The sequence below is a fragment of the Anas acuta genome, chromosome 3, assembly GCF_963932015.1.
Source record: "Anas acuta chromosome 3, bAnaAcu1.1, whole genome shotgun sequence".
Taxonomy (NCBI): domain Eukaryota; kingdom Metazoa; phylum Chordata; class Aves; order Anseriformes; family Anatidae; genus Anas; species Anas acuta.
Window position 1 is genome coordinate 42,048,582 of NC_088981.1, and position 18,839 is coordinate 42,067,420.

At 42.9% G+C, this 18,839-nt stretch overlaps 1 protein-coding gene across 1 annotated transcript in view; it reads right to left on the minus strand.

Moving 5' to 3' along the window:
* Positions 1–18,222, minus strand: part of DISC1 (DISC1 scaffold protein) — a 196,889-nt gene extending 178,667 nt beyond the window's left edge. The window contains 2 exon segments of the mRNA XM_068676788.1: positions 17,295–17,351; positions 17,939–18,222. Coding sequence (XP_068532889.1) covers positions 17,295–17,351; positions 17,939–18,011 — 130 coding nt within the window. The 5' untranslated portion in view covers positions 18,012–18,222.
* Positions 18,223–18,839: the final 617 nt, after the last annotated feature.

The following is an 18,839-nucleotide window of genomic DNA, read 5'->3' on the forward strand; positions in this document are numbered from 1 at the left end:
GAACAATTTTCAGGCATACAAGCACATCTAGGATAGCACCGAACCTACATCAAAAACTTGAGAATGATTCACAATCTGTTGCTGTTCTCGTCCAGTTTCTTGATCATATTTGTTCTTCATTAATACAATCAAACATTTCAGATCCAGTTTATAGAATAGATGCAGCTCTTTAACAGTCTGTGGCTGCAAATCTGTTACTCTAATAAGATATTTTATAAATCTTCATTTAGATTTACCATACTACCTGCTGTCCAAATAATAAGAATAGAAATTTTGAGTGCAGGACCATCAGTCCTAGAAGACTAACACGACCATATGGTTGGAAGCATTATTGCAATATTAATGTCAATTAAAGAGGTCCCCTAAACAACGGCTCAATCTCCCCACATACACATTATGTACACAGATGAAAAGATAAGATTGGCTGCTTTCAGAGCAGAATAGAAAGAACCAAGATAAAAAACAACACTAAAAGCAGAGGATTACAATGTGGCATCTTGTCTTTGTTTTCTGTATGTTTCTATACAAAAAATAGGTCATTTGAAAGAAGTCAGCTACATGAACAGGTTAAAAAAAAAGATTACAGGGTGACTACTTACAGTTTCTTATGGATTTACCGCTAGTCAAAAAGTATTCCATTCTTCTATCCTGCACACAATCAATGGGAATACAAGCTCTGCACCATCATCCATTTTGTATCACAAAAACATATTGAACTGGCTTATTTGCCAGAATCGCACTTCAAAGGGACCTAGTGACTAGCTGAATTATGCCCTTGATTAGCTGCCTTCTATTCACTGAAACAGAATCAATTGCCAGAATCCCAGGTACTAGGATTATTCTGAGAGCTGACAAAGGGGCCTTCCAAAAGGCAACTTCTAGGATTTTTTTTCCCCTATACAGTATTAATATTCACCTCCAATCACAACCCTTTGTCAATTTTTCATTGACAGACTTGCACATCCTCTAAACACCTTGGCAACTCCTAACAGAAGCTTCATACATACCTCATTAGAACAACATGTCATACAAACATTTATACCTGAAACTTCTCAGTTGAATTTTTCCAATATTCACAGCATCTTCTCTAAGTGAGCTTCAATGAAAGCAATCTGAACATTTTGCAGATATTACAATACTGGCATCTCACTATGGCACTGCAGTTAAGTTTTTGTATTTTGCTTCTTATCACCATAAATTAGGATACCCCAGCTGTCTCTCGCTGTCTCTTTTGTAAGAGGAAAAAAAAAAAATCACAGAAATCAGAAATAAAAAAGGTCATGGAGTCCATCAGCCTGTCTACTATAAAAAGACAGTGAAATGCTCTACTGGGAGTAGTTTAATAGAAATTGTAACAAACAGAAACCACTCTTGAAGGGAATAAAAATTGAACAAAATGTTCTTTAGAATTTAATTATTTTATTTTATATACAAAATACAGTCGAGATTTGCCTTCAGCAGAAGAAATCTGTCATGCAGAAAAAAAGTCACTCTAAGACTGGATATATTTTATCACAGTTTACAAAGGCTAGTCACAGGCTTTGTCTGGAAAAAAAAAAGTAGAAAAGGTTCTTCAGTTTAATTAAAATCAGTTTAAAATTGATCTCAGTAAATTACTATGAATTTCTAAGGCAAACAGATAATTACAGCTCTTTAAACACCACATTTAAACTAATGTAAGTAAGGTTTAAATTGTTAAATATTTGCATCACATGAACTAGATGCAATTTCCTTTGAGTTAAATTGGTACAATCCCATTACCCTGAATTAGCCCACCTGAAAACCCCACGTTTCTGCGCTGCTCCCCACGGGCACAGGTAACCCTCCAGACAGAGGTTTGCCATCCAGCTCCATTATGGGCTCCAGATCTGCCTTCTGGTGAGTCCACCAGCCCAAGTCCATCACCTGGCTACACCACTGCCCAAATTACACAGTCCAGGATAGCAGTCCAAATCACGGGCAGTGCTGGGGATGCTACAAGGAGAGGGCTATTGGTCCTTAGTCAGTAAAGGGGCTAAGGCCCCAAGTTTCCCATTCCTGGGGCACAGTCCTCTTCCTTAGGTCACAGAGCTTCCATGTCAAGTGTTGAAGCCCCACAGCTATGCAGAGGTCTTCCAAGACAGCCCAAGCCACCAAGGATGCCACACACAAATGGGTTTAGGGTCTACACAGGGCTTTTCCGTTGACCGCAGGGCCAGCCTTCCCCAAAAGAAGGGGAGGGAGGAGGCAGCCACAGCCAGAGTCTGACCTCCACAGCCAGAGAGCAGCCACAGTCCCCTCAGCCACCACGAAACCCAAACAGGGCATTACCGGGGCTTGGGGTATACCAGTCCTGCTCTCTTTACCCATCTATTGTGCCCCTTTTTTTGAAATTTAGAATCGCTTCAGTTGGTGTCATCACGCATCTCAAATTAGCCACAACTTCTAATCATTGCTTTCTATATCTAATGTCCAGACAAGGAAACTATATTGAACCAATTCAGCTTACTTGTAAAAAGGTCTCATTTTTCCTCATTATTCCCTCAGTTTTGTTTCAAGACCATCAAATAACTGCTGAGTCCATGGACTTAGCCACAAGACTACTGAAATTGCACCTTGGAACACTGGAAAAGCATCTGGAGATAACTTTTAAAAATATGTAACATTTTAGTGCTGTTTGCATGAGACATGCACCTAGACAGAAAAGCCACAAACGCAAGAAAGGCCTTTCAATTGCAATATTACAACTCAACTTTTTAAAATATTCATCGTGATCCTACAAGATGCAATGTTTATTTTTCATTCAAGTGTCTGATAATGTGCAAATAGCTTCAAATCCAAGATACAAAAGCCCAGCATGAACCTACTTGATTGCAACAGATCTTTCAGCACAGCAATCTTTCACGATGGCCAGCATTTCCTAATGGGTAAGAGCTCAGAGTCAGAACACAGAATTAACAGGGTCTAACACCTGAAAACAACTCATGAGCAGCAATGCTGCTCAAGTCTCAATTGCACCAACAAAATGAAACTGGGAGAGATGAAGCCAAAGAGCATTTATCACTGATGGGAAGAGCATGTTTCTCTTGCACTCAACCTGAAGCTAAGGAACAGCAGAACAGTTACCTAATTTATTTTAGATAATGAATCTTCATTTTTAGCCACAAAAGTCACCGTTCAGTTTTTCGACCAAAGTGCTCTAATACCATCTGTAGAAGGATAGTCATAAGAATGTGAAGTGCTTATAAAGTCCACCAGGATTTTACAGATCAATACAAACTCTGCAGTAATTACCTCCCTGCCCCTGCTTTAAAACCCATGATGCAGAATACTTGCAAGCTCATTAAGCTCTCCCTGAAAATAAATGAGAAGTTATATATTCAGTTTTAAAAAGGCCTCAACTATCTGCACACACCTACATCACACACTGTTGATTTTTATTAGAATAACAAATTCACCTTCAGAACATTTGCGTGGGCCAGCTGCAGTGTCTGAGGAAAAAATATTGGGTCATATTCAAAGCCAAATATCAAAGCACCACTCCAAGCCATTTCTGTAGTGCTGCTTCTCTTGAGGAAGCCCAAAAAACCTGCATTAAACTGTATGCAAACAAAGTAAGTGAAATGAAAAATATGTATTATTTATAAAGGCACACACAAGCTTAACTTTTCTCAAGGACTAATTAATCTGACATGACAATAGCCAGGACCGTTCAGTTCCTTGGTCAGAAAAATAGGTAAAATTTTGTGGTTTCTAATTAGTTACCTTTATCTCGTTTGCTGAATTTCAAAAGACACCACAAAATATTCAAAATAAAGTGGCACCGATCTCAACACAACCTCTTTTATAATAAACCTTTAGCTTCTTTATGCAAGTATGCTTTCTAATAAAGTTACCTTTCAACACAGATTTTTGTAACTATTAAAACATGAAGGTCTCATCCAGCTTTTTCACCTTAATTATTGAATGTTAGCTATACTTTGATTTATCTACCATTTTATGAAGCGTATCTATCAAAGACAAGCAATGGCTGAGCTATATTATATTTGTTCCCATTTACGAATGATTTCCTCACCGAGGGCTCCTATAATTTCGAAGCTCACATGCTGAGTTTAGTTATTCAGCTGCTAAATTTCCAAGATGTCACGTACAAAATATACTCTGAAGTCATTAAATGCTTGTTAGTTGTTATTCTTCATTAAAAACACTTCAAAGATTCATGCATTTTAGATGTCAGTGTCCTGCCTTTGCCACTGTTTAAATAATTGTATTTTTATTGACACGCTCCCATAATACACATCATCCAGTTGTTACATTTGAGCCACTTTCCTCCTTAATGCAGCAATTCATTTTAAGCCATTTGATGAAATTGCGACACCCCTCTCTAGAGTAAGGACCACATTAGCTAGCTGATCACTACTTCCAACATGCCCATCAAGTGTTTTCCCCCCTTAAAAGAGCTTCAAACCTGGTTTTGTGTTGTTAACTCTAAGACAAAAAAAAAAATAAGATCTATTAACATGTAAACTAATAAATTTCAAAACACTTCCAAAGACAGTAACAATCACCTATTTAGTCAAAGGGGGATACCAGAAACAGCCTTTTCATTAATTACGTATCTTAATTGTGTTCTATATTGCCACCTTCAAAACACAAGCACACGCCTGCATCCATCACTGTTCAGCAGGGCATTGACTACAATACAAGCAGGCTTTTTTTCCTCAAGCAAGCGCCTTGCTGAATCAAGGCCCATGCACCCGTATGCAAAAAGGCACAGAAATACACATTTCTGACCTTTTTAAATTTAAAAAGGTAATAACTACCCAGCCTGTGAAAGCACGCAGTTGCACTGTGAAGGCCTATTTGATAACTAATCAACACCCTATGGCTGGCAACCTGAGATCCAAGGCTTGGCTATTATAGGAAATTGTATTCCTCCAAGTCGAATGTAAATTACACCATCTAACTCCACCACTGCAGCCTTCCAAGGAAGCTCATTTTGTTGGTCAGTAGAACAAGTGGACAAATTCACTCTAGAGCAGGCAGGTGACTCCTGGCTGGCTCAGTGAAGCAGGATCATTTAGATGGCACAATAGTGTTGAAAAATTACATTTCTGCTCTTCTCATAAGCGAGATTTCTGCTTTTATGCGGTCGGCTACTTCTACAGAAGTCCTGAGAAGGAGAAAATAAAAGGAAAGCCAGGGAAGCTCAAGACCTTTGCTATAAATTTCAGCATGGTCTCGCTACAGACACGCCTCACACATCTCTGCCCAGCACAGCCCCATGAGACTTGCAGCAGACCCCTGGTGGACAACCACATACCACAGGGGAAGCCACAGGAGGCTCTGGGAACACGATACCAGCACCGGGTGCCTTCACCACCGTCAGTAACAGAAGGCACTACACTTCCCCACAAATAGCCAGCCCCAATGGGTTTAAAGCCTGTTCTTTACTCTTTTTACTTACAGTTAAATGACTAATTAATGCGCCCACTTTTCAAACGGGCAGAAGGACACAACAGTTGCAAACCTGAAGAGAGGAAGCACAACAGAGAAGCAATGCTTATCTCAGCAGTTGTTTGTTTTAATGGTTTGTTGTTGTTTTTCTTCCTGGACAGGGGGAAAAAAACCTTTTGTTCACAATTTCAGTGCAAAGTTCCGTAGAGGCAGCCCATGCAAATGGCTCAGAGGGAGAGGACGTTCTTGTTCTTTCAGTCAAGATCTGGAAACATTCAACTACTATGCAAAAATTAGGGAGAGAGGATTTTGCATGAAGCTTAAAAGAAGAAACTGAAGTTTGGTTATGCCTTAAATTAACATGTCAGCAATACTTAATGGATTTGCAGTCATATCCCATAAAAGCATTTCACCGTACATGTATGTAATTATGAAATTAGCACACAGCAGTCCTTTTTCAAGAATGGTCTAGTTAACACGCCACACTTCTCTTTCATCACTCTGTCTACTGAGTGACAGTGCAGATTCCCACCACTTCTGCTCAGTCAGATCATCTACAGCAAGACTCTAATATAAAACTCATCGGGGGGAAGAGCGAAGTGTGAGAGCACATTGACAGCAGTCAATTTCTAATTCAAGCACAGTTTCAGTGCTCCAGCTTGGAGATTTGAATTTTTAATTTCACCGAGAGAGCGGGATCCAAATTAAGCATCTGATGCACAGTCAGTCGGAAAGCAGAATTGAGTTTACTGAAATAGAAAGTAATTTTCTCTTAACAGCTCAGTAGTGATCACATATAATGAAAATAAAACAACATGGCAGTTGCTATATTGCCAAGGGTGAGGAGTCAGTATGCTTTTAACTTTACAATTTAATATCAAAGTCCCGTGACAAATGCTCCTCTCCTTTGTCCGCTGTAGGAAGTTTACCTCGCAGCCCCAGCCAGGCTGTCACGGCGCGATGTCAGCGCTGTCTAAACAACAATGAAGACAGAATGAAGGTTCAGACATCAGGAAAGCTGAGCAACAACACTGGGCAGAAAGCACAGCAGCTCAGGATGCAGCTTAAATACAAGACAGTGCAAGAGTCACGTACACAGCCTGCAGTAAGAGCAATGCATGGGACACAAAGCCCACCTGCGGCAGAAGGGACACAAACTGCACTGTTCCCTCTCCCCACTCTTCCCAAAAGAAAACCTTGTGGCTTTAAGCAAACCCCCGTGACTATACGCTCCCACAAAATTTCTGTACTCAACTATTCCTCCTCTTTGCAGGACGATTGTGCAGATTGTGCTTTTGCTAGCTGACAAGAAATCTCCACTCTGCTGGGTGTACCACCGAGTACAGGCTGCAACGCTGCTCTCCTATGCTCCACAGATGGCTTCAGTTAATGCAAGACCTTGCTAAAGGCCAGCAGGTTATTCAGCATCATTGGTTTTCGGATGTTAGAAGCCAGCAAGGGGTCAGCCTCTGTGCTCCAGCAGGACGAGCATGGGTTCCCCGAGAGAACTACACCGGTAAGCAAGGCTGCACGCGATATCCCTTCTGAGGGCTTCTGCGAGGATATGCTTGACCTTTACAGCCCTTACCTGAGGCTGCAGGCAGACAAAATGGAAGCTGGAAGCTTGCTTTATTCGGCCTGAGAACACAGGGGTGAAGATAGCGACTTTATCCTTTTCCTCCGAGACGAGGAGAAGACTAAAATGTTCAGGTGCAATTCTGAGATCGGTTTACAAAGGTGCCATGGAAGTACTGTAGCTAATATTGCTGAAACTGCAACAGAATACTAACCACAGGCATGCAGCACACAGCTGAGAAATCACAGCTCCTCCGGAATAAGACAAGACAGAAGTCACTCTGCCTTAAGTCAGGTATCTCAAAAAAAAAAAAAAAAAGTCAGGAGACAGAATTGTTTCTATATATAAAGCAACTGCATTGAATTACAGAAAAAAATGATGCCTCTGACAACGCAGAACTGACCTATGTTGCTCCTGTGATATCAACAGCAGATCACGTTTAAGGAAGTGAATTGTAACACAGAAAAAAAGAAGATAAGAAAAGCAGTACACCACCAAAAAGCCACATCAAAACCATGAAAAGCAGTCAAAGCTCTGTACAGTGACAAGTTCAGACACCACCACGGCTGCCTGTTATCAAGACCCTCTTTCATTTAGCCAAACGTGCTCCAACGTGCATTTTCTAGCACTAAGCCTGCATTTCCCAGCCAAGCAGGGAGCAACCCCTCCTTGGTGGTACCCAACAGCCACACCACAAAGCCACGACTGAGTCCAAACACAGATGTTTGGCACCACGGCCACAGACTAAGGATTTGCAGCAGCACCAAAATCCTGTCTTCACACAAAATTTAGAATTCATGACCGCTAGCAGCAAACAAGGATCAGTGGACATACTCATGGCAGCCAGCCAGACCCCATGCTGAGGGAAGACACAATCGACACTGACAGCTCTACTCCAACTCTTTCACTTATTTTGCCTCCACCCCACGCTGCTGACACCAACACTACATCTTTTCTGCTGCTCCCACCACACCCAGCATTCCTTTCCACCGACTTCCAATGCATTTCTCTTCTTGGTCCCCAACTAGCTTCTCACAAACCAACTGCTCGTTTATCTTGAACTAAGTGCAAAAGACTGTTGAACCAGAAACAGTCCCAAACCTGTGTCTCTGACCTAACTGTACAGGTCACACTTGCATACCATACGGCCCCGGGTGAAAACCCTCCACAAAGCTCCCAAGCAGTGTTCAGAGCCACAGAGAAGCACTCTTCCCCTGCATCACTCCTCAATACCACCTCTTTGGTCCTTTCCAGTTTCCCCTCTGTCCTGACCCCAGTATGCCCAAGCTCCCTAGGAGCAGGCCCCTCACAACAGCAGACAAGCACATCTCAACTCACCTCCAAAAACCCTCCCTGCGTGAGCTTCCAGCTCCTCCATCCCACCCAATTCCTTTCCAGGTGAAAACCCCTCCTCCTTCCCACTCCCCCCAGCACAGCTGAGAAGTTTCTAGGCTTCTCCAAGTCCATTCAAAAGGAGCCCGACCCTGCTTCAGCTGTGACCACTGATTTCATTGCTTGTCCCCAGGTGCCTGCCTTTTGGCCAGGAGGGCTTCAGCCAGTCCTAAGGGCTCCTGTTACCTCTTTCCCAGCACACGTTTTGTGTGAGCATATAAACTAAATCCCACTTTAAAGGCACGCTGGCTCCATTCATCCCTTTTGAGATCTTCTCAATGAAGACACTATTGTAAGAGCTTCTTTCCTCAGACAGTAAATCGCTGCAATTCACATCTAAGAAATCAAGACAATTACTTGCCACAATTTCCTCTGACAGTCTCCCCGAGATAACATATATTAGCCAATAATACAGGTTGCATTTATTAACATACACCATTGACATTCAACAAAACCATAGATTTTTGCCAGAAGCTTTTTTTTTTTTTAAATCTTTTCTGTCACACATTATTTGCAATTCCTTCCTTAAGTATTCCTACTTAACTACAAGGCTACAGGACCCGCTACCTTTCATTGAACCCTACCTGTCTGCTCTCGTTATCCAAGTAAGTTTAAGAATGGTATTTATCTGCAAAGAAATTGTGCCCTTTCATGAGATAGCTTGCAGATGTTTCTTGGGCACCAAAGAATCTGTATGATACTGTAATGAAGTCTTAAGTGAAATACTTCAAGTTAAAAAAATGAGAAGTTAATGCAAACAACAACAAAACAAACAAAAAAAAACAGGCTGACCATAGAAAGATATAAAAGGAAAATTGTCTTGAAGAAGTTAATGAAATTTTTCTGTTCAATCTATCCTCAATTCAGCTTAGCATTTTAGAAGGGATAAGAAGTGCTGATTGTACCATATGGTGCTAAACAGGCACACCTGAAACAATCTTCTTGGGTATCAAAATGCTTGGCAGGAAGAAAACAACAACTTTGAGTGCCATTCAAGTAGTAGTCCAGAATTAACATAGATCGTGCACATAACTATTTCCAATAAATTCAAGAAAAATTATTACAGGCTTTAGAAAACCTGAATTCTAGGACTTGGCAGGGTTCTCTGCAAGGTAACCCACAGAGAGAGGCCCGTCCCCTTCAGATGCGAGGACCTGGCCATGGGGCAGTGGGGATTTCTGCCCCTGCTGCTCTCAGCATTGAGCAGGGTACTTCTGTTACACAGCCCTCTTGTACACAGCCTTGCTGTTATTAATGAGTAGCTGACAGCGCTGCCATAGCTTCCTTTTGGGGAAAGTTAAAGCATTGCAAGAGACATTTGATCTCCTCGGTCCCGAGGCACGGCATAATCTGAAGCATTACTTTGTGGTTAAAAGAGACCACGTGAGGAGTTAGCTGAAATACTCAGAGCACGCCCCAGACGGGGCTGATCACTTACACAGGACTCTGAAAGACCTGGGGAGGGGAAACATTTCCATTGTAAAAACACACCTCAGGCTTTGCTCTTTCGGAACTCCTGTCTTTATTGAAAGGATCGCAGATCTGAAAAAAGCAATGTTTAGCCAGAATGTGAATATTCTCAAAACTACCAAACCTTGAAGTCTTGGCTCTCCCTGAGGCAGATCCTGACAATGTTATTTTATGCCAAGTCTGCACAGCAAATTTTCATTGGAAACTTCAGGTTTAAGTTAAATTTTCACCACAAATTAGTAAAAATAAATAAATAAATAAATAAACTTCATATTTAAGTGACTCCTTCTTAACATACCTATAATACAATTTGAGCCTGTCTACATTTTTGTACTCCAAACTTGACAAGTCTACGCTAATCCATGATTCTGACACATGAAAGCATATTTATGAAGTATCTGAGTGAAGTAAGCCCAGAAAGATAGTTCAGTGGAAGAAGATGTTCATTGACTGGCTCCCTTAGTGAAATAGGGCTACTTTTAAGCCAGAAGCCTTTTAAATCCTCTATTGACTAGGGAAAGGACAACTCAAAGGATTCTGAAGTGACTTGCAAGAACTCCACAACCTAAAAATCATTCTCTCCCTTCAACCCCCAGTGAACAGGAACATCCTGCATGAGCAGCCTTACAAAAACAAAGAGGTGCCAATAAGACCGAGAGCGATGCTGAGAAGATGCATGGATTTTCATTCCTGTACAATAAAAGTGTCATAGTGCATTACTGAGCAAAAACATATGAAACGTCTTAAACTTAAATTACCTCAAGGTCTGAGTCATACGCAAGGGCTTCTGTGTCAGAGAAAATCATGAAGACCGAACTAAGGACATCTTTAAGGTTAGAATGCCCTCTTTGGGTTTAAAGATATATTTGCAGCAAATTTCAGCAAATACAGCAATTTTATGCCACAGGAAGGAAAGAAAATAAGAGAATGCCAAGTGCGCCACTCTCAAACTAGGTTATAAATGACACCTGATTCACATCTACTAGCAACAATATTCCTAAGATGCTACATACCAATAGGAAAACTTCACCCCAAGGGCAGTCAAGCAGTGCAGCAGGCTGCCAAGAGAGGCTGATCAGCCCTTGGAGGCTTCCAGGGCCCAGGATAAAGCTCAGAGCAATCTGCTCTGGGCTCAGTCAGCCCTGCTTTGAACAGGGAGGTAGACCAGAGACCTGTCCAGTCCCTTCCAACCCAAACAATCCCATGATATACCCCAGCTTTAAAAACAAGTCTTGGGATTTGCAGCATTCCACCTTTTTATCCATACACACATCAGTTCAAGCGTATCTTCTGGGATGATACATGCAACTCTGAAAGCAAGCAATTCATCCAATTTTACTTCACAAGGGAGTCACAAGGAAGTTAGTAAACAGCTTCATCATATCCTAGAAGGCAGAAACAGCTGGCTTTCTACAAACAAAATTAAGGATAAAAGTTCAATACTTGGAATAAATAGGTTCTTAACCAGCTTTTAAGCATTCAAGACACACAGAAATCACAAGCTTCAATGATAGCCAGTGCCTTAAGCAAGACAGACACAATAAGGCATACCATAAAAACTCCTATTGCTCCACAGTAGCAGACCTCTAGTAGTTAGCTGGTGATTAAATGATGCTCATGAGCATCACTTAAATGTCACTTTGATCTACTGCAGTTATTTCACAAAATGTTTACTGCCAAGACTTTTTATTGGCTGTACAAACATCTGAAAGCACATCTCTCAAGGCATCATTCAGTTTGCTATATTAAAAATTATTTTGATACCTTTTCTTCGTCTGCTTTCCAACGGGCAGAAAAGAGGGGGCCATCTGCTAGACTGCAGCTGTCTGAAGACACTTGCCTTTGAAAAACCTAATCCCTGACATGGTTCCAAGGGCATTACACAAAAAAAAAAAAGAGTAGCCCCCTTTGAGCACCTGCCACAAAACCACTCTCCCTCACAAAGGACCTGGAGGAGGACAATCACCCAGGGACCACCACCTCTACCCTACCCAGTCCACAAAGTCTAACCACAACACGGGCATGGAAGAAGGCAAACCTGAATGCTCTGCCTCACACCTGTACCAGGCACCCATAACCAGCGACATGGGTGTATAAGACTGATATAACTGAGTGCACAAACACCCAGATATTTCTCTGTCTCCTTTTCTTGGTTTTATTTACTCCTTGGTTTCTTCCCTTTACTTCTTGGTTTTCCGGGGCTGGTCTCTTTCTTCTTACACCACTGTTCAGTGCTGGTGTTTACAACACATACACAGGCTGCCACACAGAATTCCTTAGAGCAGCCTTACATGTAAGCTGCCCTCTATAGTGTCTTTACCTCACCTGTTTGCTCTTTTTTTTTTTTCTTTTTCCTATTATCATTATTATTATTCCCTGCTTACTCTCTGCATTTTAACCCTCCTTTTTCAAGCTTTTCTGGTACTTTCTATCATGGTTTTCAAGTCATTAGAGGCCATTTTCAGAATGCACAACTGTTCCAAAGCAGAGGGCTGGAAGACAGACAGCAACTCCACGTACTCCTCACATGGCTTGCGCTGAACACTCATACTGGCTTTTTTTAAACCACAGCCACTCTGAATTTGCTACAGCCACAGACTTCCAACTTAATGGCTGGCCAAAGCACACAGAGCTTCACTAAGACCTGGCAGCACAGAAAGCAGTAACGCAAACGAGTGCGTGCAGACCCAGTTGAAAGGTTCGAGCCCTCATCAAGAGCATCGGTGCCACCCCAAGCTCACCAGAAACACAGGGAAAATGTTGCTACACACCATTATCACTAGTAAGAACACAGGTCAGGAAAATTCCCTATCTGCTAAAAGAACAAATAAAGCTATTAGGGCTCACTGCATACAATGTGAGAAGCAGGAGCTGGGCTTTCCTTACCTCAGAGCAACCTGAGACCACCCAACCAGCGAGCTATTTCCCCCTCCTGTCCTCGTTTGCCCAGGAAGCCAGCAAACAGCCTTTTACACTGCTCCATTACCTGGAGCAGCCCTTCTCATGGCCACGGCTGTACAAGACTCAGACTACAAACACATGAACACTACAGCAGCTGCCTTGCCACAGCCACGTTCAGATTTCCCAGGGAAAGGGAACGCAACACCCATTGATTATTAACTAGTTTGACATGCAAAACCACGCTGAGGAACAGCAGCCCCCTCTCCTACATCACCTGGGTCTCCATGGGCTTTTTGCAAGAGGAAGCACCTGCACCTCCATCAAGTGCATGAAATTCAATCTCGCCACTGCCTCAGCAACTGTCCACAGCCAAAACCCTATGAGAAGGGAAAGCTCCTGTCCCCAAAGCTATGCTTCCCAACACCTATGAGAAAACAAGCCTCTACTGATAAGATCATCTGAGCCCTCCCAATGAAAAGTCAGGTACTTTACAGGGCTGAGACACTTGGACTTCCCACAAAGAGATTCAGTGATAATCATTCCTTGGAGCCCTGGGAAGTTTTAGTGAGGTAATATATTTGTGTGTAGGAAGGGGAACAACCACACCATAAGAAGTAGACAGCTACAATCTAAGAAAAAATAACCCTACAGCTATAACCTTTTGGCTTTGTAAGTGGTCTCTGCCAGCCCCACTCCAGGTGTCTGCGTATCTGCAACAGTGATAATCCATAAAGCTAAGCTGATATACCAGTGGAAAGGATACTTACCAACATATCGTCTAAGATGAGTAACAAAATACTTTCAGTATCCCACTAAAGCAGCAAGGAAGTGGCTTATTAAGAAGAAAAAAAAAAAAAAGAAAAAAAAAGAAAAAAGTTTCTTCTTTTGCCAAGCTCTCTGAAGACCTTACAGCTTTCCAAAAACAAAATGAAAGGACCCTACGAATGGTTTCCTTCAGTGCCCAAAACACACTTATTAGACCCAAAGGCACAGCTGCCAATAAATTCAAAAACGAGGCCATAGCCTCACCTACGTGAGCTAAGCCAGGGACTGCTCTGCTCACCCCATCAATCAGCAAAGCCACGAAGCTCCTGTCAAACTTCATTATGTACAGGCACATTGAAAACATCACTACTATTTGACTCTACTTTCCCATTAACATTATAAAGAATTCAGCAAGGCATTGAAAAGCGACACCAATGCCACATGCCCCTTCTTATGCCAGCTTGCAAAACAGTTCAGAAGATCTAATTACACCAACTCCCACTTCCTGACTTGTCCATAGATACTACGCCTTTCATCCTTGTTCAGTTTTACAATACTCACCACCAACCTCCTGACTTTTCCACTCCACAGGTTGCTTCCAAGTTGCTCTAAGAGATTTTTCTCTGTCATGTTTTCCTGCTCTGCTGACCTCTCACCCCAGCAAAAGAAGCCTTTCAGCCAGTGCCCACTAAATCCCTCTAAGCAGCCAATTCTGCTGCCATTGCAGAGAACAGGGAACGGTGGAAGATAATTTCACATATATCCCATTCATTCTGCTCTTAGTTTCAAGTATCCACTTCTCCCATGCAGTTCTTTCACATGAAGATTTTATCATCTGAGCATATATACACATACCTTCCTTAGCAAATTACTGTTCCACTTGCAGTTCTGACTTGTGCGGTATTTGATCTGATCTAGAAGTGCAGGTAATGCATATACCTTTGAAATGGAGCTAGCTAAGCACTATTAAAAAAAATGCATTTCTACTTTCCACCCCTAATTCTGAGAACACAACTGTTTATGCAGCAAATACTGACTGTTTTGATGTGAAATCTAAATGTTTTCACACTCGGTGTGCCTAGGTGTTGTTACAAATAAACATATTGAGAGAAGGCAAAAAGAGCAGAGTAACTATGTAATCTCCTCTGACATCAGGGTCCTGCAACAAACAAACATTTGTAAGACAGCAAGAAAGGAAGGAAAGGGAGGAGGGAGCGGGAAAGAATAGAAAGCACCACCAATCATTAGGCAACAGGGTCCCTGTTAGTAATTTATCATATAGGGATAATTAGAGGTGTGCATGTTGAAAGGAAGCAGGGCTGTTAAACGAGGGAGGGTCTGAAATAAAGACTGCAGTCCTGTACTGTAAGCACAAAGGGGAGACGGAATCCAAATTCGGCGTGCCCCAAAGGAATCGCAAAGAACAAAGAAACCATACTTGAGGCACGCACATGATCTCACTGCTGTCTGCAGACTTTAGATTAGTCATTAAGCCACTTTACTTTCGCAGCATCAATAAACAGGGAAATAACTCCACATCAATAGCTAATTCAAGTTTCATACAGCAAAACTGCATTTATCAAAGTATGTCAATAGCTGATCTCCACTTCCACAGCATCAGTAGCTAGGAGGCTCAGAAAAGAAATGTCTCTCCCCAAAATCATATTTCAGGTGAGCAGTTAATGGGATCTTTTAGCCTACATGCTAAAAGGGGAAAAAAAAAAATACACACTTTAATGGAGTGTTAAATAGTTAACATAACCCAGAATTAAGTAAACAGCTCCAAAAAAGAATACTACAGTACTTAACATAGGCGCAGTAGCCTTTGTTCAGTGCCAGAGAGCCAAGTTTTTCCTCGTGTGACTGCTGATTTACAAAGGGCACATTCATCCCTCATACATAAGGGTTTTGCAGCAGTTTTCCTTCAAGAATATTGAATAGTATTACAACATACCCTGGGCTCAATCCTAATCTAAGTGACACAGCATGAAAGGGCTGCTCTCTGGAAAAAGACACGACATGCTAAGGATGAACTTGGAAATCACTATGGCAACTCCACAGGTTCCTCTCTGTTTACCTTTAAGCCCGATACTCCGAAGGTGGTGTGAAAAGCTGTTTTCACACGAGTTGTTCATATGTATTACGTCCAAAGCCAGGAAAGGCTGCAGACTGTCTGCCGCTCAATTAGGAAGAACGTTTGCTCGAGGAAGCCAAATGCTGAAATGAAAAAATCATAACTCCTGATGAGCGCTCAGGAGGTGCTGCACACTCCAGTAGATCTCATTTGAAAGGTCAGGTAGTTCAGTAGCTGTAGGAGGCCCAAGTTATGGTGAGCAAAAAAAAAACCTAACCAAGTGTGCCTAATTTGCGAACAAAGTCGGAATTAACCTTTAGGGTTCTTTGCTTTAGTGAGTACAAAACATTGTTTGCAGTGCTTTCTGTCTTTCCGTTCTTTACAATTAATTTATACTGGCGCTAATAAATCCTCTTTTCTTACATGACCCCACTACAATTCCAGAAGCAGCAGCTTAGGCCCAAACTTTTGACTTCATTTTACTTGAAGAGAACAAAGGCTGATTTATCTGAATTTAAAGAGGGAGGAAGCCAGTGGCAATATAGTACTTGGTCTGTGACCACACTTCCATGCTGCTGGATAAGTTAGTAGTATAGTGTACAAGAACAGGTTATTTTGACTGTCCATTCTTGAAGAACTGTAGAGAAAATTTTTAACTTTTACAGTATAAACACTGGGAAGTAAGAAAAAAAAAAAAAAAAGACATAGATGGACATAGTTTTAATCTCAAATGTACAAAATATCAGGGGGTTCACATTCCCTCACCCCACATTTCATGGGACCACAAACCTCTAAATTCAACTATTTTTATTTTTAAACCACATATTTGATTTAAACATCCTTCCTCTCAGTTTCTTAAGTGCCTAAAAACCATATCAATGGAAAAAAGATCTACTAAAACTTCAGCCTTAAAGCACTTTTAATCTCTTCCTAGAAGAAACTAAAACTTTAACTTCAGCAATGAGATGGGGGAACAGCAACGCAATGCAATTAAAGGGACTTACCACTTAAACAACATGAAAGTTTTAATAAAGTAGAACTCCCATTTTCGAGTTACTGTAAGGCCAATTGCAGATTAGAAAGAAAATGATTAAAAACAAAAGGACAAAAACAGAAATAATGAATCACAATATACTGTGTTCATTTCTTTGAAAACTCTAATTTACTTTTAATTGTCGGCAGCGCTTGCTGGTATATGTCCTGTAGTATATTTTGCAGCAGCCTTTATAACACAGGCACTTCACTGCAGAGCTCTTAACTCGCTATTCAGAAGCATAGCAGAAAGTTACTCAACCGCTTGTACACAAAGATTAGCGTGGATTACCAAACCATGAATGAGCTGCTTTCCACTGAAACGTTGGCACGGCCAACCAACGTGTTTGCAGAAAGTTTCGCTAGGCTACCAGCCCTTGCAGAACCGCACATCCGAAAAACCAGAAAGGCAGCTGACACACCCCAAGAGTGATCCACCTTTCTTGCTGAGCTCTCCTGGGAAAGGTGAGATGTGTTTTTTTCCAGCATTTCCCCACGGCTCCAGCCCTTCGCCAGCACCGGCAGCGTGGGTAACGCGGGCAGCGCTCGCTCAGCCTGACAGCTTCCTGCCGGCTGCTGCTTGGAGGGAGGAGGCGACGAGCGGCTCACCTCTGCTAGAAACCTCACTTTTAACACTCAGTTACTCACATACTCGCAGACACATGAAGCTGGCTTCTCTGTGAAGGTGGCAGTTTCCCTTTCGTCCTTTAAAGTGAGTTAGGACAGACGTGACTGTTGACTTCTGAGAGTACGGTTACTTCCCTCTTTACAGGCAGTGAGTTAAAATACATATATACAAACACTTACACACACATGCATGTCTTTACAGCAATATGACTCCTTCCACGCCAGCAGAGGCGAAATTACACAGTTGTCAGCGCTTAAAAACACTGAAGGTTACCTCAGCGCTATAACAAAGTTCCCTAGGCAACACTGGCTGCGCTGACCCTCCCTGCGAAACGAACGCTAAAAACCGGCTGGGGCCTAGAGGACCAAAAATCAAAACTTTAAATAAATAAATAATCAAATAATTAAATAAATAAATGGAAAGCAACAACGGCGGCTTGGCGCTGGGAAGCGGGAGCGGATCGCTCCTCATGCTGCAGCCCTGACCCCTTCCCAGCCCCACGCAACCCCCCCGACCCCAATCCAACCGGCACCGCTCGGGGCTCTCGCAGAACCCCTAAAACCCACCTAAAACCCACCCCAAACCCTTCCCGGAGCCCGGAGCCCCTCGGGGAGGAGCCGCCTGCTGCCGGCCGGGCCCCCCCGGGGCTCTGCCACCCGCTCACCTGGGCTCGCCGCCCCCTTCCCACCGCGGCGCCGCCTGTCGGTGCCGCCGTGCCGGGGCTGCGGCCGCCACATGCCGCCCCCGGCCGGGCTCCCCCCCGCCTTGCTCCGAGCCGGGCGGAAAGCGGCGGCCACGGCCCCTCCCCTGCCGGGGAGCCCCGGCCCCGGCCCCGCCGCCGCTGCCCCTCCTCCGGCCCGGCCTCCAGCGGCCGCCCCGGGGCGCTGGGAGCACGGCGGGGCCCCGCCGCCATGGCCGCAGGGGCAGGCAGGGAGGCCGCGGCCCAGCGCTGAGGGGGCGGCTTCGGCTGCTCGGGCGGAGTGGGAGCGCTCACGGGGCTAATTTCTGCCGAAATCCCTTCCCCAGTTTTGTGTTGTAGATAGTTCAGCCCTCCATCATTTCTCTTCCCTTCCCTGGTTAACACAGTCCTCCACCGTTTATGAAGTATCTTCGCTTCCCTAGTTAACGCATCCATCACATCTTGCTCTCATTATATTTCTAATCTCACAGTTTTTATTTCTTTTGATAGCCATAATTATGAGCTTTATGTAGACTTAGGACTATCCACTGACTATGGCTTGGCACCAAGTCTGCTAGAATAATGCCTGCTTCAGTCACGTATCACCACATCCTCTGTGCTCACCCTGTGCACGGAATCAGCATTTTTCAAGATGCCCTTCCACCCTCGTTTTCACAACACTCTTCCCTTTTCAATACCATTAAATATTATTATAAATTAAATATACCACTTTGTGTACTGAGACGTTTCCACAGCATTCAGAAAAGTTGCGACAAAAAAAAAGCCTGGTAAGTTTAGTTAACAGCTGACAGCCTACTGACATTCTTGGGTTTCAGTCCGGTTATTAAGAAACACAGGACATGCTAAGGGAGGTTTGACCTCATAT